General features: G+C 37.4%; 1 protein-coding gene across 2 annotated transcripts in view; it reads left to right on the forward strand.

Moving 5' to 3' along the window:
- Diaph3 (diaphanous related formin 3) overlaps positions 1 to 25,371 on the forward strand; it is a 462,609-nt gene extending 437,238 nt beyond the window's left edge. For both annotated transcript variants that reach the window (XM_063232700.1, XM_063232701.1), the window contains one exon: positions 21,424 to 25,371. In XM_063232700.1, the coding sequence (XP_063088770.1) occupies positions 21,424 to 21,686 (263 nt within the window). In that variant the 3' untranslated portion in view covers positions 21,687 to 25,371. The remainder of the gene's footprint in view (positions 1 to 21,423) is intronic.
- The last annotated feature ends 2,090 nt before the right edge of the window (positions 25,372 to 27,461 follow it).

The following is a 27,461-nucleotide window of genomic DNA, read 5'->3' on the forward strand; positions in this document are numbered from 1 at the left end:
ATGATCTGAAAAAGTAGCAGTTGGAGTTTAAACCTCAGTTGACCTAGACCCAGAGGTAGGGCTGGGAAGCACCATGCTATCCTTCCTCTACCCTGAGTGAATCTTTCCCTAGGTCTTAGTTTTCTCCTGAATAGAAAAAAAATTGTTTAGGTTAAATGTTACTTCGTTTGTTTTAATCTAGATGTCTGTGTTTGACATTGTTTGGACAGACTAGTAACTTTATTGCTATCAAAAATGTCCTGGCAGGTCATAATTACAATTTTTCAGTTTTCATTGATTAGCTTGCATGGAACACTGCTTTGTATACATTACATCTATACTGCTTGATACAGCTTTTCTCTTAGTTTTGACTACCTTAAAACCAATTTGTTCTCCAAGACCTAGCATCAAAATCTACGTAGAAATTAACTTCCATCGTGTTGCATCTTCACCCAAACTTGCAGAACAGTAATTTTCCCGTTCCTTACTCAGAATGCTGCTTTCTTCCACGAAGAGGGAAGTTTTCCATCATGATTTGCCTGAGAATTTCTCACTTGATTCTGCTGCAGATACATACTCCCGCAAACTGTCTAATCAAATTTTATTTTCTATTAAGAGCCATCTGTTTGCTGATGACTACTCTTTTTTATTTTAGTGCAATCCATTTTAGTTCCTTCATCTGTTTATACGATGCCACCTGCACTTCCATTTACCGAGTTCCTTCCTTCTCGCGTGGGTGAGGAAGAATACAGGGCACAGACAGTGGGGCAGTCATTCCCGCTCCTAGCGAACTATGTGGGGTGCAAACCTTTCTCTCTGACTACAATATCTGTCTCCTCAGGCTGCATTTAAGCTTCCCTAGATACCTCATGGCCTTTCAAGAGACTTTCCTGAAACAAACTAATGAAATTGCTAAGCTCTACCAATCTTTAATTTTTTGTAACAGGCTCATATTTGTCTCTCCCTAATGGCTGCTTGCCTTTGGAGTCAATGGGTTGACTGTTACAGCCCACTCATATACAAGCTGTGATCCAAAGGTGTGGTGACCGTGGAACAATTCATTGCAGTAAAAACACATTGCCATGAATCCCCCTCAAGGTGTTTCCCATTGCTTTAAACACACTGATCCTATTCTCATCACTTTCTGAAACAGTTCTATAAGTTCTCTTTAATGAGTGGCTTTATGACATGTAACCAAAGCAACAGTGACAACCAACTGCTGCCCGATGGAGAGGCAGCCTATTGAAAATTTTAAGATGTGTCCTGATTCACCTACGCACAGGATCCAGTACTGTGCAACTTCTGCCTCATCCCTCAGAGTCAAGGTGACCATGAACGTTAAACATTCCAGAGCCATCCAGGACACTGAGGTAGCCCCTGACAGTGCAACTAGACACACTCACAAGAGAAAACTTTCAAACTGCTTTAGAAAGTAGCAAAAATGATAAAGTCAGGTAGACTGTGAGAAGGATTCATGGCAATGTGTCTTTTACTGTAACACATTTTTTCATTATATTTTTATTGTGTCTTATACATGAATACTTTTTGATAAAACACTAGCTAAATGAAATTTTCAACACTATTTGATACTAAAAAATATTAATCAATGCACATTATAGGTGTTTGTCATTGTTTTCCTGGGTTTGACTGATGAAATAGTGCTTGGCCTGAGTCACATGCATCTACTAAGTGGCACCTTTTTAGCTTCACAGTAGATTTCCTCAATTGTCTCTCATATAACTAGGTTCTCTCCTTACTTTGGCACTCACATTAGACCCTGCCATTATAAAGCATGCCTTTACATAACTTATCCCTCAATGGACCTCAGTGGCTGAAATTCTATTCCACTGATGTGCACAACTCATATAATGAGCCAAAATAAGTTCATCTTATAACCCTGCTTCTTATCATTGAGAACAATGATAGCATCTTAAAGTTCTCAGTGTTTTCTAGCTCTTTTGCTTGTACATGTATAAGGTGCTTGTACATGTATAAGGTAAACATTGATTTTTTATTCAATTATGTATGGACTTGTTAGGTTGAAATTTTCTATTGATCTAATGTATTGACCTTTTCAGCTGTTTAGTGGCTTTGATTACCCAGGTGCACTTTTAACATCAATAGGTTGTACTATAAATAGAAATCTAGAGACATTTTTAATGTGCTTGGAAAAATAAATTGAAAAAAAAAGTACAAATTTCAAAATTGCAGACGAATATTGTGTTAGCGATTAACTGTAGCAAACATATTTTGAAACCCTTTATCCAGCTGAGAAAAGACAACAATAGGGCCATCCCTTGTGACTTAGTTTCAATAGCTCCCTTCAAAAACAGTCATTTCAAGTTTTTGTTTCCTCCTCCTTTTAATCTCTTACATTATGAATAATATTTAGTTGGACTCCCAAAGCAACTGGGGGAAGAAAATCTTTGGTATTCATTTTTGATGAAATATGAGACATTTACTTTTGTGAATTTAATCCTGGAAGACCTCAACAGTCTTTTGTTCTCTGGGTTCTTGTGTCGCTCAGAGATTTAAACACCAGTGTGTTTTGACCACCAGAAAGCCTCTGAAACATCTGAGTGTGAAAGTGTTAGTTATTCACATCTGTGGTATTCCAGTTAACTTCAGCAATTACCGGACGGGGAGTCAGGGCCCGCGGGTCTCCTGCCTGTCGTCCCGTCCCGGAGGCAGCTCACAGAAGAACTGTTCTAAAATGTGTGCTTTGTTCTTTCTCTGAACTTCATATTTTACCTGTATTTGCTTAAACACTGACTTCCACTTGCATGAACATTATTCTAACTATTCTGAGACCTTTCAGCCTGTCACATTAAAACATTAAGAGGGACTTTTGTCAAGTTTTGTCCTGACTTCTGGTCAAAAGGGTTAAAATGCTACTTTCTATATTTTGACCTCATAAAATTCTTCCTTCCAATAAATTGTGGAACCTTGCTGATTACAGAGTGCATTAATAGGTGTAAAGATTCATATAGTTTTTAAAATATGCATGGATACATACATACATAGATACATGGATTGGATCAAAACTTTCACCAGCTATAATTCCCCTTTATAATTTTTTAATTAAAAAAAGAAGTCCAAACTAAAGTACTTCTCTCTACTTTGAACATGTTAGCTGCTTTTTAGACTTGGATGAATTTCACTGTAAATTGCTGTTCGATGTGACTGGAGTACCCAGGAGCTGTCAGGATGGCTCAGTGATTTAACGCTGGTGTCCTGCAGCTTTGACTGTAATCAGCAGATGCTACAGTATTACCATAAATGTTTTCCTAACTGCTTCTGTCAAAAAGAGAAAATTTTTCCTGCACTGAGTCTGCTGCTTCTGATTAAATTCAGTTTGCCTTCTTTTGCATAATTAATGTCCCATGATGATCTCTAACCTTTTGTTTTTAATATTGCCTCTTGGTCTAGACTCACTCCTTATGGAGAAGCTCTACTAAGAACAGACAGAAATGGATGGTGCTTTTACACGTACTGGCACCTCCTTGGCTCTGAAGTTGTTACTGTTTAATATACCGTCACTGTCAAAGATCACGAAAGGTTTTGGTCTTTGCAGTGGTCGTTCCTGTGCTCTGTTCTACTTCAGAAGGCTGTTTCTGTAACGCTTTGGTACACATGGTTTTGCCGGAGGATGTGTGACGATAGAGTCTGCTTTGGAATATGCTCACCTTGGTTGTGCAAACTGATAATCCTCTGACACAAGCCAGACAAGTTTCCTGTTCTTTGCAAAATGTCCTATATTTCTAGTCCAAAGGTCCTCAGAGATTATATCTGATACAACCAAGTTAGTAGGTATTTAACGTAAGTATGTTTAAAAAAAAAATCTTGTGTCAGTAATGCATTTTGTACGTTATCACAATAGGAAAAGACCTTGAATTTATTAAATAGCAGTATGCTTTTTCTGAAGAGCTCAAAGTGCTTTTGTATTTATTCTTTTAGAACCCACAAGCACTCTTGCCTGACAACTGTTTGTGAGCTGAATATTTTCCTTTTTTTCAAGTGGAGCACTGATGTGAATAGATAGCCTTTATGATGTTATTCCTACACTATAAGATAAAAGGCATACATGACATCTCTCAGCTAGTAAATAAACCTGGTAGTAAGGGGCATATTTATAATTTAGAACTGCCCTGTAACAATAATTCTCTGAGACTAGGCTCTGCCTATCTCCTTTGTTTCAAAAGAAAAGACAAATGGCTGAGCTTCACATTTTCCTGGTCTTATCATTTTTCTATTGGTTATTCTAGTAGCAAATATTTATCATGTTTTTACTGTCATTTTCCTTATAGAATCAAAGAACTTGAAAATAGAAAAGAATCTTAGAAATCATGAAGTACTCATTTCGTGGGCTGATAAAGCTAAGCCTAAATAAAGTCACAGGCAGTGGTGCATTTAGTTTGGAGATTTTCAACCTTTAACTACTAAAATGTTAAATTTGAGTGTTGGTTTCAGTTTACATCAGATTAAAACCAAATAAAACAGAAGCATAGAAATTTCAAAACAGTGTGTCATTCTTCAGATAGGTTCAGAGAAAAGCAAGATTATGAGCAGCAAAACTTCTTTATCTTTTTTTCCTATTCAAACTGTTACTATAAACTCTCTAAACATGATTGCCTGGATCTCCAACCACTCCAGTGCATTATCCTTTCTCCATGCAGTCAACAGCAGCATCTCTTTTTCATTTCTGTTTATTATCTCTTCCTATTAACCAACCACTTGTATAATGTATCCCACCCCCTTTTAACAGAACTTATCTGTCATCCAGGAGACAATGACAACGTACTACTTGAAACTGAGGCTTTGAATTTTTGTTCTGGTTCTGCCATCAGAGTAATCCACTTAACTTCGGGGCTCAATTTCCTTTTGGTAAATAGAGATAAACAGTACCTCCCAGGAGGATTCAGTGGATACTGTGTGTGCCACCGTGCACACACCCGCCTCTGTGACACCTGTATCTGAGAGCACCACAATACAAGGGAAATACTTGGCAAAGGGAAGAGTGTTACAACAAGAGAGCTGAGGTTTCATTAAATAAAGCTTTCAGTGATTCTTTTTAGTCTCTTCATTCCTAGTTTATTCACAAACGAAGTATGTTAGTTATTACTAAAAAAATGAGTCACAGATGTGTGTCTTTCAAGATACTTGAAGGTGACGGTGGAACAGAGTTGTTTACAAAAGCACTAGCATTTTAGGAAAATGTGAAATGTCTCTCTGGCTGTAAGAAAGAAAAATCTTCTTACCTTTCTAACCCTCCTACTCCAAAAAGGCTTTTTCTAATTTCTTTCTTACCTTGCAAACTCTAGGTCCCTGGAAGCCTGACTTGATTTTAAATGTATTGTTACCAGGCTTTAAAGAGGAAGCTGCAACATTATTTTAAATGTAGAATTGTAATTCATAAGCATTATAGCCACTGCCCTCACCCATTGTGTTATTCAGAATTTGAATATCCACCCACTTTAACCCCTTCAAATTAGCACATAAATACACATCACAGGACTTATCACCATAAACCATAAGTTCTGTTTCTAACCCAGAGTTACCTGTCTTTATGTTTGTCTGTTACAGTCTATCTACTGCAACCATCAGGAGAATCTCATAGTTTGTAATGACACAATAGTTTAATTAAGAGCTTACATTTATATGGTGATTTGTGCTTTTCAAACTTTTGCATAAAAATCCTTAGTAGATCATACTCAGTTTAAAAAAAAAAAAAAGGTGCTGCAGTTCTGAGGGATTAAGAGAATTCTTCAAGGATATAGAAAGTAAATGACAGACCCAAGAGAAAATCTTTCATTTTTCCTTTTGTATCTAGATTAATGTCATAATAATAACCCCTCTTCTGAGTGGTCACAGATGTACAGTTTGCAACAAAGCAGGTGAACCAGGTGAAATTGTTTTTTATTCTCTTTCATGTAAATCCAAAGAATGAAAAATCAGTACGTGTCCTGGTTGATAACAAAAAGGTGGTTCTGTAGCTGTATGCTCAGTTAAAACCAAATCTGTAAAGACAGCAGGGAAGGGGATAGAGCTAATTTTGACTCCCATGAAAGAGCTTTTAAATTGCTAGAAGAAACCATCAGAGTTCTCTCCAGAGGGCCAAAGAGGACTCACAGTAACAAGCCAGGAGCATTGTCTCATGGAGAATAGCTAGTCTCTCGGCCCCAGGTTTTTTGTTTTTTGGTTTTTTTTTTTCCTCAGTGTGATAGAGATACTAACAACTCTATAGCGTCTGTGAGAAAGAACTAGAGAAATGTTATCAAAGCTCATTATTATGTCTGGTACCCAGGGAGGTAAAGTACATTTAATGGTAGGGTTACCTTCATCATCTTTGGACTAAGACCCTTCTATCTTCTTTTGTAGAATATGGTAGAGAACCCAACATTCAATAACAATTGCAAAAGCACATTGTGTTTATGGTAGCATTAGGAAGAAAAAGGCTAGGGCTTTGTAGGAATAGACAGCAGAAGGGATGGGATGCAGGAGGCTTCCTAAGAAGTGATATCCTCTGCCAGAAATGATTTCCTGTGCCAGAAATTTTCTGATGTGGTTTCCAACTGTGAAAAGAATGGACCACTGGAACACAGTTCCTTAGGGGGAGGTCTCCAGAGACTGAATTAGTCAGCACTCATACCCAGAGTGGGGCAGCCTTAATCCTAGTATCACACATTTAATTTCAGTCATGTCCAAAAAACCCCACCTGTGACCGCAAGACGCTTTGGGAGCACATCTAGATCCAAGCCATAGCAATCTCTATTACCTTATGGCTTTTATTTTGAAATCAAACACACCCACAGCACTTAAACTTGTGTTTAGTATTTGAGACAAGGATCCTGATTTGCCAAACTCACAACAGAAACCCTATGAAAGAGTACATTTTGAAAAATGAAATGGCATACAAGCTATGCTTTTAAAAATGCAGCGAATATTTAAATAAACTATTATAGTAAAAAACACATTACTATTAATCTCCATCAAAATACTCCCTATCATTTGGAACACAGTTATTACATTGTTCTTGCCTCCTTCTGAAACAGTTCTAGAAGTCTGCACTTGTGTCTCTGTAAGACATGATAAAGAAAATATGGTGAACACCAGCCAAATATCCCTTAGAAAAACAAGTTCATGAGAACATTACAGTGTGTCTCTATCCACCTTAATCACCAGGTCTGGCTCCATTCAACTTCCGGCTCATCCCCTAAGTCAGAATAACCTTGAAAGGTAAACGTTTTTAATTTGGGGGATATTGAGGCAGCCATGGAAACACAACTAAACACACTCAACAAAAGAGGACTTCCAGGAGTGCTTCGGGTGGGAAGAACAATGGGATGTTTTCAAAATAATGAGTATTTTGAGGGTAGTTGCTGGTAATATGTCTTATTGTAGTGTTTTTAAATTTAAACATTCATACCTCAGAATAACTCAAAACATTTTGAACTGTTCTTGTTTCTCGTTATATAGGACAACCATAAGCAAATACTTTTGTAGATATACACATACAGATCTGATTACCTAATAAGCAGTTATCTTGTAGATATACATAGATGTGGTTAGATTGCAGGCTTACTGGAGTCAAGGACCATGTCTCTTCATCCTCTGCTATATCCCTGACACATACCATAGCATGGCACACCATACATACCCAGTATTTTCTAACTAAATGGAAGCATATTGCCCATCTCATACTCTACAGTATATCAAAGGAATGTAAGGCATAATCTACCTGCTCTTGAGTATGGAATCTTATGATGAATCAAGATACATCTATTTAATGTAAATTATTACTTCTAATAATACATATGACAATAAGAACACAGACTGTGTACTCTCGGTACTTTATGGACTCGGCACTAGATTTGAGGACACGGTAGGGATATAAACTCTTACATCAGGCAGACCAGGATATGAAACAGAAGCACAAGTGGAAGGTGACTGGCAAGTGGTGTCCGGACTATCAGAGGGGGTATGATGAGACTGGGAGAGGCAAGTCATCAGAAACAGTGATTAGGACTGGAGCATAAAAGGTGTTAGTATTATTGCAGAGTTCACTGCATAAATAGAGCTAAAACAATTTAAGAAATTGCACTATTTCTTAAAACAATCGGATTTCCTCTAGCATCAATTATTGCTGAGGGGAAACGATGCTAAAACTTTCAACATTTAAAATAAACTGAGGCCTTCATGGTCAGCTCATTTATTTTTGAAAAATTAGAAAGTAATTTTATATCTCTGGATTCTAAATGTGGAACCAGTTTGCCAGTTGCACAGTATTTGTAAAATACAATGTTTTATATGCAGTGACGTCAAATATAACCAGATTTGAGTATTTTCTAATGTCCTCTTGACTCTGGGCTATAGATTTCAGTGCTTCTGTGAATAACCGGTTATATAACTTTATGTCATACAAACAAAACCCAGAAAATAAATATTTCTTGCTCTGCCTAAGGAACTCAGTCGATTTTTGAGATACTTGTCAGAAATGGTATCGGTGAAAATGAATTGACTCATAGTTCCCTTTTGATTCCTTATACTAACATCGGAGTGTTACATGTGTTTCCTTCAGCCCTTAGTGTTTTAAAATGTTAAACAACACTGTTAGTTCAGAGCCAGGCGCTAAATCAGAAGACTTGGATTTGAGACAGATCGGTCCCAACCTTACTTCATGCCTGGGGCAAGTTTCTAAATCCCCTGGCCTTCCTTTCTTCCTCTGTGAAGTGGAGAAGGTAAAGGTCGGACCTCATCAGGCCACACGTGTTCCTGTGAAGCACCTTGGACAGACCTGGCACTTAAGTGCGTACACACGCTTAATACTGTTTTTAGTAGTTGTCTTTTATCTCACATAGCCCAAAATGGGCAGAGGGGAAACTTGCAAACAATGACTTCATTAATGAGACAGTGAAAACGTGAATATTTTTATTAGAACTGTATTTTATTAAATCTGAATTTCATATTTGTAGACTGTAATTCAGTATTTTTAATGTATGTTTTGTGTCACATAGAAAACCTTATTGAACTCATGGAGTGACCTCCCCCACTGTAATTAATCTTTGTTCTGAGGAGTAGGGCTATCAGTTCACAAGTTTGTATACCAAAAGAAAGCACACAGATGTGGAGAAATGAGATGACTCAGATTGGAAGGCTCATGAGGGTCATGGTTACCAAATGGACTTGTTAAAACTGCAGGGCACATTGCGTCTGTGTTTACCTCAGCAGCTTTGCGTATCATGAGATGCTATTAACTGCAAAGACTTCTAGATTCTATTAATCACAATGGCTTCCTCCCTCTTCCAAATAAAATGAGATCCAGTATAGAAAAGTAGTCTAACTTAAAAACTAAAACTTTTAGAAATAGAATTAACCAATATATTAATATTACACATGATAGTTATAAGATAATATGCTGTGTTCCATCTTTTTTAAATCACTAAAAGTTATCCCGGTTTCTAGGTTGTCCACTGAAATTTAGTGATTGGTGACAGGTGTAGCTGTCTGACCTCTAGTGGCTGGAGCTTACAGCTGCATCCAATTAATGGGGTTTTTTAAAAAAGCGGAGTGGGGGGAATCTCAGATCCTGGTGTTAGAATTCAATGAGTGAGTATTAGCTTCCCTTAAGTTTACTAGTTTGTTGGGTAACTGTTGCATGAGACACAGGTTAGATATAACTTTGTTATCTGTGACTGTAGGTGCTTGCAAACCATCAACAGAACCTGCTCTGGGGCCAATACCAAACAATCTCCACATGTCTTTAATAAACATTCCTGTAGTCCTAGGCAGCTCCCAGGATGGACACTCAGCAGTCTTTCATAGCTGCATGAAGTATTTTTAAAATGTCAAGAGAAGACCTATGAGTGTGTATATTTTTATTAAATGTCTGTATTAATAATAGATCTTTTATGATGTACAGATATGTGGATCTATTGAATATTTTCAGATGAATAGCATTACTGTCCCTCATTTACACCACTGTGTCTTCTTGACAACTGAGCTAAGAGCGCTGCTTATGACCAGGAAACAGGCTGGAACGTACCAACAATCTTGAGACATGAACCCTGTGACTGTTCTGAAATGCTCAATGTATTTAATATGACGCCCCACTGAAAAAAATAAGCTGAAAAGAAAGCATTTTACTGTGTGACATTTCCCTGTCTTTTCATAAGACATATTTGGAATGTTTGTAATTTTTTACACTTTATATCTAATGCAACAGAGAACTCTTACCCACCTCAATAGTTTAATGAACTGTGGATTGCTAGACATTTATGGTTAATGAGTCTCCGATATATTCTTAAAATTTCAAGTGCCATATGGATTACAAATTTCCATATACTCTAGGGCTGCTTCTGTGCTCACGTTCTTACAGCTCTTTTAAGAGGATGATGAGGGATGGAACAAGAAACAATTATCCCATCTTGACTCCTTGTCCACTTTCCTGCTATCAGCACCTTCTTTAGCTTGCTAAGGGTACTGCACTGATCTCCTCCTTTTCTGCTGGCTGTACAGTACGTTTCTAGTGCTTTGTGTTTCCTGTTACCATAGAGACAGAAGGCGCTCCCAAGGCCCAGAAAGACAGTGGAAGCAAGTCTTTTGAGTTAACAGTCCCTGCTGGTGCGAGAAGCCCGAGGCAGGAATCTATAGCAGTAAACGGAAGGAGGGAATTGTGTGGTCTGATCCGGTTTGTGTGTCCACAGAGCGTTAGGAAGCACAGGCTCAGTCAGAGCAGCGTTAAAAATGAGCTGTTTACAGAACCCAATTTTTCAGAGACCTGAGTGTAGCCCAGGGTTTCATAGAAACCAAACCTGGTGTTTTATTTGCAAGAAAACAAGGTGAAGGACATTGACTTACTCTTTTTACTGTTTTCCTCGTTAAAAGGGAACAGCTTCAAAGAAAGGTCTTTTTTGCTGATCAAATTCTCACCTTTAATATGAGGGTGATATTCTTTAACTCAATCAAAGCCATCCAAAATGAGACTGCAGTTTGAAAATAAGGGACACTCGGATCCCCACCCAAGTCAGTGACCCAAATGTGCTCATAGTAGAAGTGAGGAATTTATGTTTACTGTCAGCTGTCAGGCACTCCCTCCATATATTAGATTACTTAAGATTAATCTAAAGCCAATGAAGATTTCTTGGTGCTTAGTGAGTTGTTATATTTCTACTATATTATTTTGCAGTTTATGCCAGTTAATATTTTTATTTGGAATGATGCTACTATAAACATTTTCCAATCATATAGATATTTTTTCTCTTGATTTTTCCTTATAGATATGATGGAAGGCCTTATAGTGAGAGGGGGGAAGAAGATTAAAATGCTGGAGGCTGAGACAGGAGGATTATTACCATGAGGTCAAGGCCAGCCTGGGCTACATGATCGCATTCAAGGCTAGCCACTGCTACATGATGAGAACTTATCTAAAAAAATAGATTAAAATGTAAAACTGAACAGAAAAATGTGAAGTAGAATTTTAAAAGAATAGATGTCTTGTGAATTACCTTTAAAAATAGTTTTCTTGAAGTAAGATCCGTGCTCAAGGTGTTTGCTAAATTTTTCTCACAGATCTGGTAGTTGAAGTGGGTATTGAGTTCTGAGAACTCATTAGAACACAGAAACATTTCTTTCAAAGTTACCTGTGCAGAATTGTTCTTTAGGGGAAGACGGCCAGTTACCTATAAAGCTACAAGGCTGAGTAGATTTTGATACACTGACTTTCCTCAACTGACAATAGGAGGCAGGAGTGGTCCAGCCTGAGCCACGCTGTAAGATGTACTCCTGTACCCTACCAGGTTCTTTTATTTCATTCGTTTTCTAGAAATGCGTGAAACAAATCTCAGAAACAGCTTCAGATTTCATCATGAGACTTGGTACCACCGATTCAGAACAAAGTAATGCTGCTATACCGTGAATAGAGTAATCACAAGAGGCATGGCTGTCAGCATCCCTCAGTGGCCACGCGGCCACCCTCACCCCAATACTGGTCCTCATCCAATGTGAATAAATGGATGGCAAGGAACAGAGGCCAGCATCGTTTTGAAGGACACAAATCACATTTAGTAAGTTAGATTCCTCTGATCTCATGATTAACAAAACATGTGTAAAACTGAAGTAAATGTGGCAAAGTCCCTGGCAAGCAACCTAATCCGCTATGCCCAGGCAGCTGGATTAACATGTCAGAATATGAACAGGAGTGGCAGTCATCGGTTTGTCATTCTCAGAATTCAGATTTCCTGAATGTATTTTTAATATTTAGCTGTTGTTCATTTTATCATTCACAAAATTCAGATTACCAAGAAATATGCAACTTCTTTTATATAAAATGAAATTATAATCAAGTGAAGACAATAATGTTCTAATTTCATTATTCTTCCTTCTATAATAACTGATTCCATTTCTAAGTGTTCTTTCATTATACTGACTAAACTCAACAGATTATTTATTTGGGAATTTTCTCCCAATATTAAAGATATGTTTATGTAATTCATTATATACTGCTAAATGAAGTTCAAACAGCACATCTTTAGTTTATGACTTAGCCATGATTTTCATGCAATCTCTAATACAGAGAAAGCCACATTTCTAATCTATACAGGAATAAGGAAAGTTGAATTTAAAAATTATACTTTTAAAAGTTATTTTTGTCATAATTTCTGAGTTCTCTTTCATAGCATTTATTAGCTTTTTATAGTACAAATCCAACTTGAGATAAAGTTTCTCCACTGAAATTTTCTGCAAAGATACTCAGTTCCAAAATTTTTACAGGTTATTAGTATCATTAGAAACCCTAAGTTCTAGAGCTATACTGTCCATTATGCTAACCAACCATCAAAAAGGGGCTCTTGAGCTCTTGGGTCAAAATTAAGATGTTTAATAAATGTGTCATCAATGTATGTTTTGAAATAATATTAGATATTAGTTAAAATTACATTATTAGAGTTAATTTCACTTTTTTCATCATTTAATGTGGCTTCTAGAAATCTACATGTTGCATGTATCCCCCATGCATGACTTATTTTATTTCCATTCCACAGAGCTGTTCTAGACTGACTTCTGAGTCTTCAAAGTGCCAGGAAACAAAAATAATTAAACCAAACTATGTCATCATGTTAATCTTTATCCTGGTACTACTTTTTCCAAAGTATTTTCTTTAGATTAATAGCAAAATACTAAGTGAATCAACGTGATAAGGCTATGCCATGCTTAGTTTCTGCACTCAAGGAAAAAGGAATAAAATAACAGTTATAAGACAGGTGGCTTGGCAATACCCTGGTGGATTAAACAGACAAGATGCCTGCCTTCTGGGGCTTGTGTTCCTGCATGTTAGATCACAGGTAAAGGAATGTGAGGTACTGTTGTTACCACCCATACTATTATGTTTAGATATTGCTAATGTAATATTTATTTAGTGAGATGCTGGAGAGAAGTAAAGTAACATTTCTGGATATACAGTTACGTATGAAATTATTTTAGTAGAAAATAGTCTTCAACACAAATGTATCTCACAAATGATTTCTCTAATGAATAAAATCAGATAGTTCTAAACATTCTTATTAAGCATATATTGACAGTCAGTGTCAAAGAGCAGTCTATATGAACATTTTATAGGCTATCATCGAAAGGATTCTCTGAATATATATTGTACATGAATTTTATAGTACAGGATACCTTAATTGGTTTTTGGTTTTTTTTTTCAAAATTTTTGAATTATTAAATGGATATGATTATATGTTCATAATAGAAATAACAAAGACCTTAAATTTTTCAGGGAGTTAGCACTTAGCATAGAGAACAGAGCACTTAGTGAATTATCTTACCCATAACCCGAGTTGTCATCCCAAAGGGAGCTTGAAGAGACTACAGCTATTTTGTTTGGAGAAGATTTGGGAAATACAATGCTTGTTTTCAATCACATGAAAGACTGGTGGATGAAAGAGGAATTATTTTTCTACTAGAGCTGTATTAAGTAAATGTTAGTCAAATACTAGATGAACATAGGATAAAATAAGTAATTTATAGAGCTGTCCAAAGGAAGGATAAATTGCCTTATGAGATTATGAGCCATTTTTCTTCAAATTTTAGACTGGACGTCCAACTTGATAGAAAACTGAATAAACGAAATTTAAGCATTGGTTAGATGATTCATTCAGTCCAGAGATACCATGACTCTATTTTACATGATTTGCTGAATCAAAATGAAATTGAGTCGAAGTAGCATGTTACTCATAGAAACATCTGAAATAACTAATAAATGTTGAGTTAAGAAGCATGAGAAATAAAGGAAAATATTTAAAATCATACTACAAAGTATTACTTAGAAATGACTTCTGAATCATGTGCAGGTCCTAAGATATTTATGTAACTGACTACTTCTCAGTGTAGTACCCAGATCATTAGCACCAGAGCATTAGCACTAACATTAGCACCTTTGTTACAGTGAAGCCCTTTTTCTATTTCACAGGATGTCTTCTTGCCATGACTTAATGTTGTGGTTTGTGTCTAGATATCTCCTCAAAGCCTCATGCAGTCATAGGGCTTTTTCAGAGGTGGCTCAATCTAGAATGTGTGATGCTAGAATTAAGGGTGTATGATTAGTAGATCACTCCACTGACTGGATGGCATTGTTCTACCTAGCTGAGTGCTACACCTGCGCTAGGCTGGGGGTCCTACATACACGACAAGGAAGCAGAAAGTATTGTCTTCCTGTGTTGTTATGTGCTACCTTAAGGGTGCCATGAACTGTTCTCTGTGATGCCCTTCTTCCAAGCCACCCTGCCTTGGGGCCAGCTGATTAGGGGCTGGAACCCCTACCAACTTTGAGCTAAATAAAACTTTCTTCCTTTAACTTTGGGGGTTGGATTTTTGTCTCACCAAGAAAATTAACTAAGACAGTATACTGTCATTTGCATGGGTTTTGCCAGAGACAAACAGCGGAGACTGTGTGGCCTTGATCACTCATGGGCTTACCTAAACCTCAGTTTCCTTATTTATAATACTGTATGGGGATGTCAATACCTATCTTGTAAGATTATTATAAAAACATTTAAATAGCACATAAAGGGTTTAGTCAGATACATACGCTTTACTAACCATACTGTTAAATCATACCCCTGTGTTACTTCTCACATGAAACACCAGGTCAGCATATCAAAATATATGCTACCTGCTATCTACTAGCTAATAGGTAGTTCTGGGAATGTTTACTTAGTAGCTGCTAAGCCACGTATCAATGATCACAAAACATGGTGGCCTGAAACAACAACAGCAGAACTGGCAGATGAAACCACTTGCTTGGTTTCATTAGATTGGTATGAAGAAGCAGCAGTTCTGGCCATGAAAGTTTGATTTGAAAATGTGTTATTTGAAGCAATGATAGGGCATTTATGTTGAAATGTTTAGAGGAGACATGTGGACCCAATTTTGAAGCTCTGTTGCTAAGGCTGTACATATGTGTATGGAGTCTTCCCTGCGAAGGAAATGATAAGGTAGGAACTTGAATGTGGGGTTTACATTACCACTGTCTTCCAAGCAAAGAAGTGGACTTAGCCCGCCTGTGCTGTGCTGTGCTCAAAGCCTGCATGATATCATCTGGAGGTTTCTTCTAGCCCTATGCTCAGTTAGGAAGGCTCAGCACAGGAAATGGCAAAATAGCAGGGCTGCCTTCAAACTCTAAACAGTAGTGATACTGAACAAATTTAAGTATGTGTTTCGATCTGGCTCATTGCCAGTATCTCCTCTATCCTGAGGTGCCTGTCTCGTTTGTTTGTTTGTTTGTTGTTTTTAATCATCTTCTTTGTCTATTTTGTTTGACTAGGGGAAGTAAGTGGTTTTTTGTTTATCTGTTTGTTAGGTTTTAGTTATTTTTACATGACTGATTTCAATAGGAATTTCTTGGTACTCCTAAAAGATTTTAACCATACACAAATTGCTCCTTTGCTCTTTTTATCATTTTTATGTATTTTTAACATATAAAGTAAAATAAATGGCAAAGTTTAACCAAGGAAAGACAATTATTTCTGGCCTCAATAAATCAACAGTGAGGAGAACCATGGGGATATGGGCCACTAGTGGCCTGCACAAACTTTGGTTATTACATAGGTTAGAACATGTATTTGTCACATATTTCATTAGACCCTAGACTAATCTATTTGTGTGTGTTTGTGTGTGTGTGTGCGTGTGTGTGTGTGTGTGTGTGTGTGTGTGTGTGTTTCATCAAAGTAAAGTCATTGCTGACGTGAAATAAAATAGCTACTTAGTAGGTCAAAATAATAGTTAAGATCAAAAGGTAAAGTTTTATAAGGAGAGATCAAATTTCAGGGAGACTGAAGGGATGCAGTCATTTTAGGATGGCAGAGTTCTATATTCTTCAGCCTGTCAAGGCTGCCACTGGCTCACCATTGAACACAAAGGCAGAAGCTCAATTTTATTTTTCATCTGAGAGCTGGCACTTCTAAGAAGCCAGTGCCCATTAGAACCACAATGTGATGGAGGATCAATACCAACTTAAAGGGAAGAATGCCTTTTTCAGAACCATAACTGATATTTCCTGCAGTGGTGAGTGTTCCCCCAAGGGCTGTGAGCCAGGGCCCTAACCTTCTTCTACTAACTCCAGAATCATAACAACTGCTGGCTGAAATATTCCCCCCATTAAATGCCAAGGCACACGTATTTATATTTAGTTTTCCCCAAGTTTCCTGTATCTTTTGTGCAATGCAAATGTTACTGCAGGATGGTGGAGTTTGGTGGGGGTTTTTTTGTTTTTTGTTTTGTCTTTCTGTTTCTGTTTTTAGCTTTCTTTGTCATCCAAATCTCTGCTCTGCCAAAGGTCCTGTGGCTATTCTGGATATGGTTGATAGCCTTGATTGTTAAGCCAGTAGGATTTAAAAGTTACTCAGTTTTCAACTTTTCATTCAGTTTCAGGGAATAGTTGCCCTCCAGATCAATCTTTATAGTAAGACTCAAATGAGGTATTACATTGAATTACATTGAAATAAAGAATCTTTTTACCTTAAAGGAAAATAGCATGTATTCTTACCCTAAACACCCCAGAAATACAGCTACAAGATGAATGAATTAGATCCACTTACTGACCTGGTGCTAAGAATGGCAACTGGTTCTTTGCCTGTCATTAACACCATCACCAGTGGCCCTGGATATTGGCAGGAATCCCAGATATTTCATACATAGCCATCAATTATAATGTCCTGATGGAATTTGATTCACAAAATAGTGCAAACATACTCCCTTTGAAGAATTAAACAATCACCTTTCTTTGCCTTAGTATTTTTTAGTTTTCATTATTAAATGTGTATTGGTAGATTTTGGGGAAATAGAAATGCTTCTCCTTCTGCCCAGCTTTACTTTCATTGGCTGCATGTTTGTCATCTTGTATTTGCAACTAATTTAGTATGTAAAGAATGAGCCCACTGACATAATTTATTTATGCCTTTGAACATCTATGTAGAACACCCACGTAGAGTTCCCTCTGATTTACAGGGCTGTCATCTCTCTCTTTTGGAAGTCAACCATTTAGAAATGAAGTACTTATATTTGCATGGAATTTAGGTCTACAATTCAACCCACACAAATTCACCAACACAAACTTAAAATAATAGTTATAGTAAAATATAACTGACCTTAAATCAATATTTTATTAAGATTTTTCTATAAAATTGAATTTCCAACTTGAGAGCTTTTTCTCCCTGAAATCATTTTCTCCGTGGTGGAATAGATGACTCTTCTTTCTCAGCTATTTAACCACTTAAGATGTGGCTCCCTGAATTCCACAGTTTTGCTCTCCCAGTGGCTGGGAACAAAGTGAAAAGGCACTAAGGGCTAGGACCCAGGCTTTGGGGGTGCTGAGAGGTAAATGTGAATCCTGGGTATAAAAGCTGTAGTCTAGGAACGCCTGAGCTGTCTGCTTATCCTGTAAGAAGGTCTAATGCAAGGTCATTATTTCTTCTGAGACCTCAGGAATGGCCTCTTTCCTTTTTGTGTCATTTTATCTGTTGTTTCTCATGAAAGATTTTCTACCTGAAATCGCAGAGGAGTTAAATACCAGCTTAGCATTCTCTCATCCTTTAGTCCCTGAAGCAAGCCTACAGCTATCTGAGCTTCTCAAAGAGTACAAATGCTCTTGCTTGCATTGGCCCACCCATTGTTACTCACCTAAGCCTCTAAAGAAACTCAAAGACCAAATACTGAAAGAAAAACCCGGGTCTGCTGGGCGTTTCATCCTTGGATCTGGTATAGATTCAACAGAGGAGAACCAAGATGTCCAAATGGATACACAGTACTTACTTTCAAGAACACATTAATGATCTTAACAAGAAATGATTTGAGAAGAGTGAAGGATCTAAAGCATGACTAGTGTGAGTTCAAAAGAAAAATGAGCAAGAAAGAATCCGGAATAAGCATGGATAATTCTCCCTAGACGTTTTGCTATGATGGGAGCCAAGATTTGAGGTGATAGCTGGAGAAAAGTGGTTGTTTGGGTTTTTAGTGTTGTTTTGCTTTGCTTTGATTTTCTTTCAAGATCAGGGTTATCACAATGGACCTGAACACAGCAGAGAGCAGGAAGAACCAGGGGGAGAAGAAAGCTTCACAGTGTGGCAGGGGCAGTGTATCTGCCAGGGAAGAAACTGCAATAGTGCACATCGCAGAGTTTGTCCTGCGATGTCCTGTCCCTTAATCCAGAAGAGTTTGTCCTGCGACGTCCTGTCCCTTAATCCAGAAGCCCGGGCTTCTAGGATTAAGAGGAGGGGAGGAATTTATGTGTGTGTGCTCTATGGCAGTAACAAGGTTCTCTTTGCTACTACGAACGAGTTGCAGGAGAGTGCAGGAGATCGTATTCGGGGTTTGAAAAGAGAAACTGAAATAGCTCTGGATGCGAATGGAAGAATAGATTAAGGAATTAGAGTGGGATCTAGGTCATGTTTGAAGTTCACAGTCATGAATTAAAGTGAGAACATAGCAAATAGGATGCTGTGTGTGACCTTGGAATACTGCGGTAAGGCAGTTTACACAGGTATGAAGTTACTGTGAAGATCCAATGTGTCAGAAAGTATTCCAGATGATCAGTACAAGACATCATTGTGAAACTGCTTTGAATTACTTTTCTTTGGCAAAAAGCTTTTCAGATTTCTTTAAATTGACCTTACTGTCTCTAGAGAGAGTATTTGGCTTCTGCCATTGACTTAGTAACTGACTCTGAGCAACTGACTTAACTAACTTTGGCTTTTACCCCGCAGTTGATAAAGTGAGGGTGGTATTGTTTAAAGTGCAGCAAATGCATCATGAGTAAAGTGTTTCCAGAATCCACACTGTTCATAAGATGGTATTAGCCCTCACTGGTGCAGTCACTGGAAAGTCAGAAAGCCTTTGAAGAGCCCCAAAGCCTTAGCGGGGAGGTGCCTTGCTTAGTCAGGAAAGAGGCAAGAAAGGAAACCTTACATTCTAACCTTCATCATTAGAGACAAAATAATCTCGACGCATCTCCATATCCTGCTCAAATGCCTTGAGGTCTAACCCACATTGTTTCCCTTAATCCTCGTAGCCTCTCTTTAAGGTTGACTATATTCGAATCTGAGAGTCAGAGAGGTTGATCACCTGTTAAAAGTTGGATTTCATCCCACATTTACATTAAAATCTCACGTGCTTTTGTGTTTTATATTTCAGGTCCGTAGCTTAGTCAACCTAATCTTTTTTCTGTGATCCTCTGTCCAGTAGTAGAATAAACTAGTTTCTTGAAGATATCATGATGGAATAGTTTACAGAAAATCATATGAAAAGAAATGATAGGATCATTTGGAGAGGGAGCAGTAACCTGACTAAAACTCGGCATTTAACCGAAAATTCACTTCCCACACCCTTTTGGGGAAAGGAGGGTAGGTACTAGAAAAAACTAATTGTGGTCACTGAAACTGCAGAGCTACTGTGTCCTCTGTGCCATTTCCTGTATACATACTGTGCACATTATAAGCTACAGCACATAAACTGCTCTAAGAGAAAAATCACTGTTCTATTAGATTTTCATTTTTGAGTAACAATTGCCCGCCTGATACAGAAAATGATAAGAAAAGTATATTTATTTTCTTCCAGCAGCTCAAAGGTGATCATGCTTCTAAAATTTGTTGAGATTGTCCAAGAAACTGTGTAAAATACTCATCCATCACTGCAAGCCCCTGGTCAGGAAATGACAGTGCAGTAAATATCTTCAGCAGCCACCTTTCAATGTACAAGCTGTTTTCGGTTAGAATTTTCAGCACTCACATAAAACACACTGTCATGAGTGACTGCTTGTGCTCCAAAGTCATTACTATTGGGATAATGGAACATCTCTCAGCGAATAACCAAAAAACTTTAAATGTCATATCAAGTTTGTTGAAGCCATTTTAAGCCCTGTTCAAGGTTACATGAATATTGAGGGTATGTTTTATAAAACTTTTGAGATCTATGAGAGATCGTTCATGATATTGTGCAATATGGAAGTCATTTAATTAAAATAAACCAAATTTAGATCTCTTTAGAAAAGTTAACCAACCAGAACCATTGAATCATTAGGTATTGCAAACTGCCTTGAAAGGGAGATCACCATCACTTACAGTAGGTAGGTCTGTGCACTTGGTAATTTGATTATGACTTCATTCTGGATCGCTAGAAAGTTGTAACATTTTGCCTGTTAAATTCATTTATTCCTTTTAAGGGAAATTATTGACTTCTAAATTTTTTTATTAGAAACTTTCCATGTTTTCTTACAAAATGGTTAATTCCTCTTAGTATTTGCACTTCGGTCATAATGTGGGCAGAAAATTTCTTTACTCAGCATATATTAATTGAACATTTACTTTGTAGCAAAGTAATTTCAGGATGCATATAACAATCTTTAAAACAGTGTTGCTTGTGTCTCACAGCATGCATACTAGTAAAGAGAAAGACAGTGGACAAATAAATGGAATATGTGATGTTTCTTCTAGCCATGAATTTCATAAAATAAAAAATGAAGGTAAGGTAAGAGCACCATGAGAAAGATAGGTGCTAAGATGAATGGTCAGGGACCACCTCTGTTTACCTGGTGCATAAGAAGAAACCTCACTGGTAAATGGAATCAAACCGTGATAATAACCTATAACGGGCATTTCAGGCATAAACTAAGAAGGTAATACGTGTAATTGCTAATGGAATGCTTTTTTATTATATTTCTGTTTATTCGTAGCCCCTGATGTATATTTTGAATACACTTTTCTTTTAGTCTACCTAAGGCAGTGGTGACAAAGTGTGCCACAGCGGGCTATTGTATCACTGAAAGTTCTAAAAGATTCACCATCACTGATCTAAGAGGGCTTGTTTATTAAGAATAACTTTTAAATTTATGTTTTATAATGGGCCCAGTCCTTGGTTATCAAAGTGACATGTTTTATGTTTCTTTCTTCGTTACTGTAGAAAATCAGAACGTGCAGTTGACAGAAGGGTCATGTTCACACTACGATATCAATCGCAACTCCACAAGGACTGCAGTCACCAAGGAACTTAATTATAATCTAGACACTCGTACGTCTACAGGGAGGATCAAGGCAGTGGAGAAGAAGGAAGCCTGTGCTGTGGAGAGCAGCAGAAAAAAGGAAATGGAACTTCTTGGCTCTGTTTCTAAAAATGAATCCATTCCCGAAGTTGAAGCCCTGCTGGCAAGATTACGAGCTTTATAAATTAGACGGGTAAAAAGTCATTAAGCCAAATATAAAGCCACACGCTAAGCTATAACACTTGAAAAAAATGCCTTTATATGTGACCTTATATAGTTTTAAATTATGATATATATTAGAAAAATAAAGCTAAACACATAATTGCAATGCTTTTTCTACATATGTGAAATTTTGGCTTATTCAAAATTATAATGGGCATTACTGCTGTTTTTGGTCTCTTGGTGTTCATCTGTTCTATATTTGGTGGTTAAATTATACACATTAGAGAGCAGATAGGTGCCCATTTATTCACAATATGAGCTAAAGAAAACCATCTTTCTAAGTCACTGTAATTTTTGCTTCTTGGACATTAACAAATGTCAAATCATCAGCCTGCTGTCCTGCTACTAACCATGTATATTCCCTGTTTACTGTTCATACATTCCTAGGTGTCTCCAATAACATAAAAGCCATCGTTTTATATTTCAGAACTATAATGAAATGACTGATACATTCTTTATCATCTCTGTTGAATTTACATGAACTTGACCTTGTAACAGATTATGAAAGAACTTGAGTGCACTGCTGAAAATGACACACAGCAATGTGTATGCACTTTTTTTGCTAAACATATGTGTTTTTGTATCCAGTGGGTATGTGTGTGTGTATATATATATATACATATATATATATATAGTATTACAGGGCTGTTTAAAATTTAGTCTTAGCCAAGAGATTACCCCATCATCCCCACCCCAGGAATTATGACTTCAGATTAAAGTGGTGGTTTTGAAACTTTCCAAGTAACACATTTTTTTATTTCTGTGAATAAACTTGAAATTTCAGTTTCCTTGATCTGACAATCAGTTACTAGATCTACATAAAAGATTCAAGGAAAGTTTTCCTATGCAAATATTACACTGTACCTCGTTTCGGCATCATTCCTTTGTTAATTCCATGTCAAAGAAAATAAACTTGCTACTTGCACTACCTGAAAAAAGTGCGTTCTTCCCTTCCTCCTTCACGTACTGTAAGAATAAGCTGGAGACGGCTTATGCTGCGTAGTCTGAGTGTTGCTTTGCTTTGTTGTAATGAGTAAATGAAGGCTCTTTTACTGGTGGTTAAAAAGCAGTTTTGTGAAACTAGCCTGGTGAGGTTTACTGCTTTTTATTTTCTTATTTAAATTGCCTCCTCCATTCAGCTTCAAGTTAATAAAATTAATTAATTAGAACTATGAACCAGGACCTGTTTATAGACCTTGGGGAACAGGTTTTATCCATAGCCAATGTGAGAAATAAATTTGTTCCTGTGTGTATAACTGCATTTTGGCCTTCAGTTGCAAATCCTATTCCCCTCTAACAAAAAAATAAAAATAAAAACCAAGAAAGATGAACGATATTTACACATTAAACAGAGAGAAGCCATAAGAGCAAGGCAGAACTGTTTTTGATGAAAAGTAAAATGAAAGAATTCTAAATAATCTGTTCTTAACATGACTTTACAAAGACTTGAGTTTTTCAGAAAGAAAAGTTAAATGTAACCAGATAGTTTCGGACACACCAGCTACAAGTAAACACTCTGAATCCTTGGGGCTGCCAAGCAGCCACAGGGGAGAAGCAGCCCTGTGCATAAACATAAAGGAAGTAGCGATGACACAGATTCCCAGGGGCAGAGGAAGGCAGGAGAGCCCAAAAACAAAGCCGTCAGGCCCCACAGCATCTGTCTACAGCAACTTCAGGACAGCCTGGGACAAAGCCCAGTGCCAGGGCCAGCAGCCCGAGAGCAGCTCTGGCTTCCTGCAGGCCAGCAGGCAGCACTCCCTTTGGCGGATGGCTGGAGCTGGCTCAGCTCAGGCCTGAAAGGAAGCACTCACAGCTGTGGAGAGGAAAACCCAAGTGAAAGATTAACTGCCTATTCCAGGAACTCATTTCCTGTTAGAGATATTTCCTTGGTATAGCCCCTTTAACAAAGGGCTGAGCGTTAGGTTTTAAAACTCCTAATATTCCTTTAGTCAGTTGTAAATAAAAATAGCAATAAAAAACAATAGCAGTGACCTTGGATTTGATTTTATGTTTCTGAGCAACCAAAGTTTGTTCCTTGGGATTAGCAGGTATGATGGTTAATTTTTTGTGTCAACTTGACTGGGATAGAGGATACCCCAGATAACTGGTAAAACATTATTCGGTGAGTTTCTCTGGGAGAGATGAGCACTGGAATCAATAAACTGAATAAAGAAAGTATGCACCGTCCAGATTGTGGTGGGTAAAAATAATGAACAAAAACTCAGAGGAAAAGTGAATTTCTCTGCTTGAGCAGGGACAGCTGTCATATCCAACCCTTGGACCCGAAGTTTTCCTGGACTCTTCATAATATCTTTCTATGTACCTATACATATTCAGTTATTTGTTTTTCTAATTCAGTAGGTAAATGCCCAATTCAAAAACATGTGCTAGAGCTTGGTGCTCTTGACAAGGAGATTCTAAGCCAGTGACAAATCCCTGATAGATTTCCTCCCGGTTCTCACAGCACAGTAAAAAATTTGACTGAAACACACAGATAATTGTTCAATGAGTTATCCAAAAGCAAAGACATGCTGCTAACTTTTCTGTCAAATATTTAAAGTAGTTTTAAAATAAGAAAAGCACTCATTATATATGTCTTTTTCAAACACAATTGCTTATTTGGATGAAAGATACCCAAAAATCTAGTGTTTAATAGGGTACTAGTAAAACATTCAGATGGATTAGATCCCATCATTTGTGATGTGGGAGAACTGGAGGATGTTATCTTAAGTGAGGTAAGCCAAGCACAAAACGACCAGCAAAGTATGATCTCACGCATATATGAAATCTAAAAAATGTTGATTTCATAGAAGCTGAGAGTAAAACTGGTTACCAGAGGCTGGACAGAGTAGCAGGGAAGGGATGCATAAAGGTTATCAATGCATACTAAGTTACAGTTAGCAGAAATAAATGCTGATGTCCCATTGCTGAGACCCAATACCCAACACCCACAATGTAAAGGTATGAGGTTTAATTTGGCTCATGATTTCCAGGCATTCAGTCCCTGGTATGCTAGCTCCAAAGTAGAAGCATCATGGCAGGAGTGGTAGAATAAAGATGCTTAGCTCATGGCAGCTAGGAAGGGCATCAGTGTCAGAGAGAAAAGAGACCAGGGAACAGATACAGTACTGAGGTCACTCCACGACTCGCCTAAAAATACCCAGAAGTGTGCTTAGTAATCCACTGGGCAGCTCTCAAGCCAGTCAAGCTAACACAGTTAAACCCAACCACCACATCTACTGAATAGTATGGGCTGCAGTGTGTGTGGTGGGGCGGGGGGAATGCTATGGTGTTGGTGGAGATGTAAAGCAGTACAGCCATGGAAATCAGTATGGGAATTCCTCGAAGAACTAAATTAGAAATTTCATATGACCCAGTTATCCCCATGCTGTGTGTCTTCACTAAAGAGCTAAAGATAACTTACTCAGGCTATACATGCATACCAGTGTTTATAGCAACACAATTCATAATAGCTAAATCCTGGATTGCTTTTTATTTTAAAATGCCATAAGCCAATGTCGCTCTGAGTTTATTTTGTAGTTAAAAACTAAATTATTTTGCCTGTTATATACATCTGTGCTACATACAATTACTGAATGTATTGAATTCGTTTACATAAATGCATGAATAAATAGTGGAAGCACTTTTGTTTTGGGTGGTCTGTGCTGTTTTGTTTTGTTTTGTTTTGTTTTGTTTATGAAACAGGGTCTCCCTAAGTCGCTTAGTTGTCCAGGTCAGGGTCAAACTTGTAATTACTCCTACCTCAGCCTCCTGTACCTGGCTTGATAATTTTGTGGGTAAATTTTTGTTCACACTGTGCCATACGATTTTGAGAAACTAACAGGTCCTAATATATAAACTGCTAATTTGACCAAAAACCAGAAGGGACATTTAGTTTCATATTATTGCAAGTTTTGAAATCCAGGAACTACAGCAAGCAGTGACCTAGCAGTTAATCCAGATTTCATATCTGGTGAATGTTACATGGTAGCTATTACACATCCTTGCAAGATAGACCTATTCTTAAAATATGTCCAAGGTCCAAATGTTCCGCCATTTTGTTCCAAGAGCTACTATTCAGCAAAACAGGTTAAGTTGCCAAAGAACCACAGAGACTGGACAGTATTTCAGAACTAAATCCAAATTTCTCCATAAAATGAAAATACTAGAACCTTGATCCGTAACACCTCATTATTTCTAAACACATTGTGCCATTTAAAGTGGATAAGGGAACATTAAACATTGGGTGGGGAGGAGTCTGAGGTATAACAAAAGTCAGTTGTGCCCTCTAATTAGGGTTTAACTATAGTGGCTTCTTTGCTTCCCATGCCACTAATTATATTAGTGTCATATTTTATCTCAGTAGCCTCCCTTCAGGCAGCTGCAAGGACTTAAAAGGAGTCTTGGCTTTTTGCAGGAAACCTTAAATGACATTTATTCCCTCTACCATCCTTTGTGAAGTCCCAACCATTGGACAAAAGTGTTTTAAAGGCCCCAGATAATGCCTCCTTAAGATTAATATTACCAACAGTCCCTATGTTCCCAGAGTTACATTAATACAGATTTCTTGTTTGAAATTAATTCTTTAAAGGCATTCTGATGGTAGAATTGGAGGCCAAATTTTGGGATTATCTCTTCAGGGCAGATGATCCATTTTCTTTTACAACAGCCTTTTAAAGTATGTTAGTAGGTATTATGTTCCGAAACTTTTTTTGACAATATTCCAAGGTTGAGATTTTACATTTTTCTTTCAGCATTTTTATCCTGTGTTATGCTTGAACTATAAGTGCATGTCTAAAAAATTCTATTTTATTTTCTAACTATGGGTTAATAAAATGTACTTTAAAGATGAATTTTCGGTGAAAGTCTATCCGATTTTAAGATAGTCTGAGTAGGTGTGAGCATTAGTCAAATACGAGACCTATACTAGGAAGTCATAATAAAATAATTAGATTGAACAGACTGGAATAAGTATTCTGGTAAATTATTTCTTGAGAGCATGACTAAGTCCTCAAATATGTATAAACCAGTTAATTCCTCCGCAAAGTGCCTGTCTGCTTTCTCACAGACACGTCTCCTTCTGATAGAATAGACTCATCACTACATCAAAAAACAGATGATTGACCATAAGTATTTATTAACATGTACATTTAATATGATTAGCATCTACTGAAGCAAAGACAATTATGTACACATATATTAGCATACAGAAACACCTATTTACATAGTTCATAATTATTTCCTTTCAAACTTTAATATGTAAAGCACTCTATTAAGATACGTCAAAAATAGGCAACAAATACTTAAGACTTCCTAATTAAAGTACCCAATCCATCAGGGAAGCTTGATTTTAAAACGGAATATATCTTTCCTTCTTTTATTTCAGACACAAGTATTTGGCCCTTCAATGAGAAATCACCTAGGTGCCTAATAAAAGCAAGTGTCTCTCCAGCCTGAAGAAAATGACACTTTTTGAAGGACCTCATCGCCAATTCTTTCCTTTCCTTAATGGCCCACCAAGAGTCATCTTGATGAGTGTAAGAGGCATGACTGGCGTCCCACACCTGTGGTCTGCCCAGAGCATAAGAGTCCAATTTGACTGATAATAAATAAAATCTTGTCATACTATTACAGGATGTTTGGCAAGGACAAGAATTAAGGCACCTTTATCACTCCCAAAGGAATTTGGTGATATTTCTAATGTGGTCTCACACATCATCCTGTCCTGCCTGACCTT

Source organism: Cavia porcellus, unplaced genomic scaffold, assembly GCF_034190915.1.
Source record: "Cavia porcellus strain 051 isolate PalLab524CR breed Dunkin Hartley unplaced genomic scaffold, mCavPor4.1 scaffold_21, whole genome shotgun sequence".
NCBI classification, from domain to species: Eukaryota; Metazoa; Chordata; class Mammalia; order Rodentia; family Caviidae; genus Cavia; species Cavia porcellus.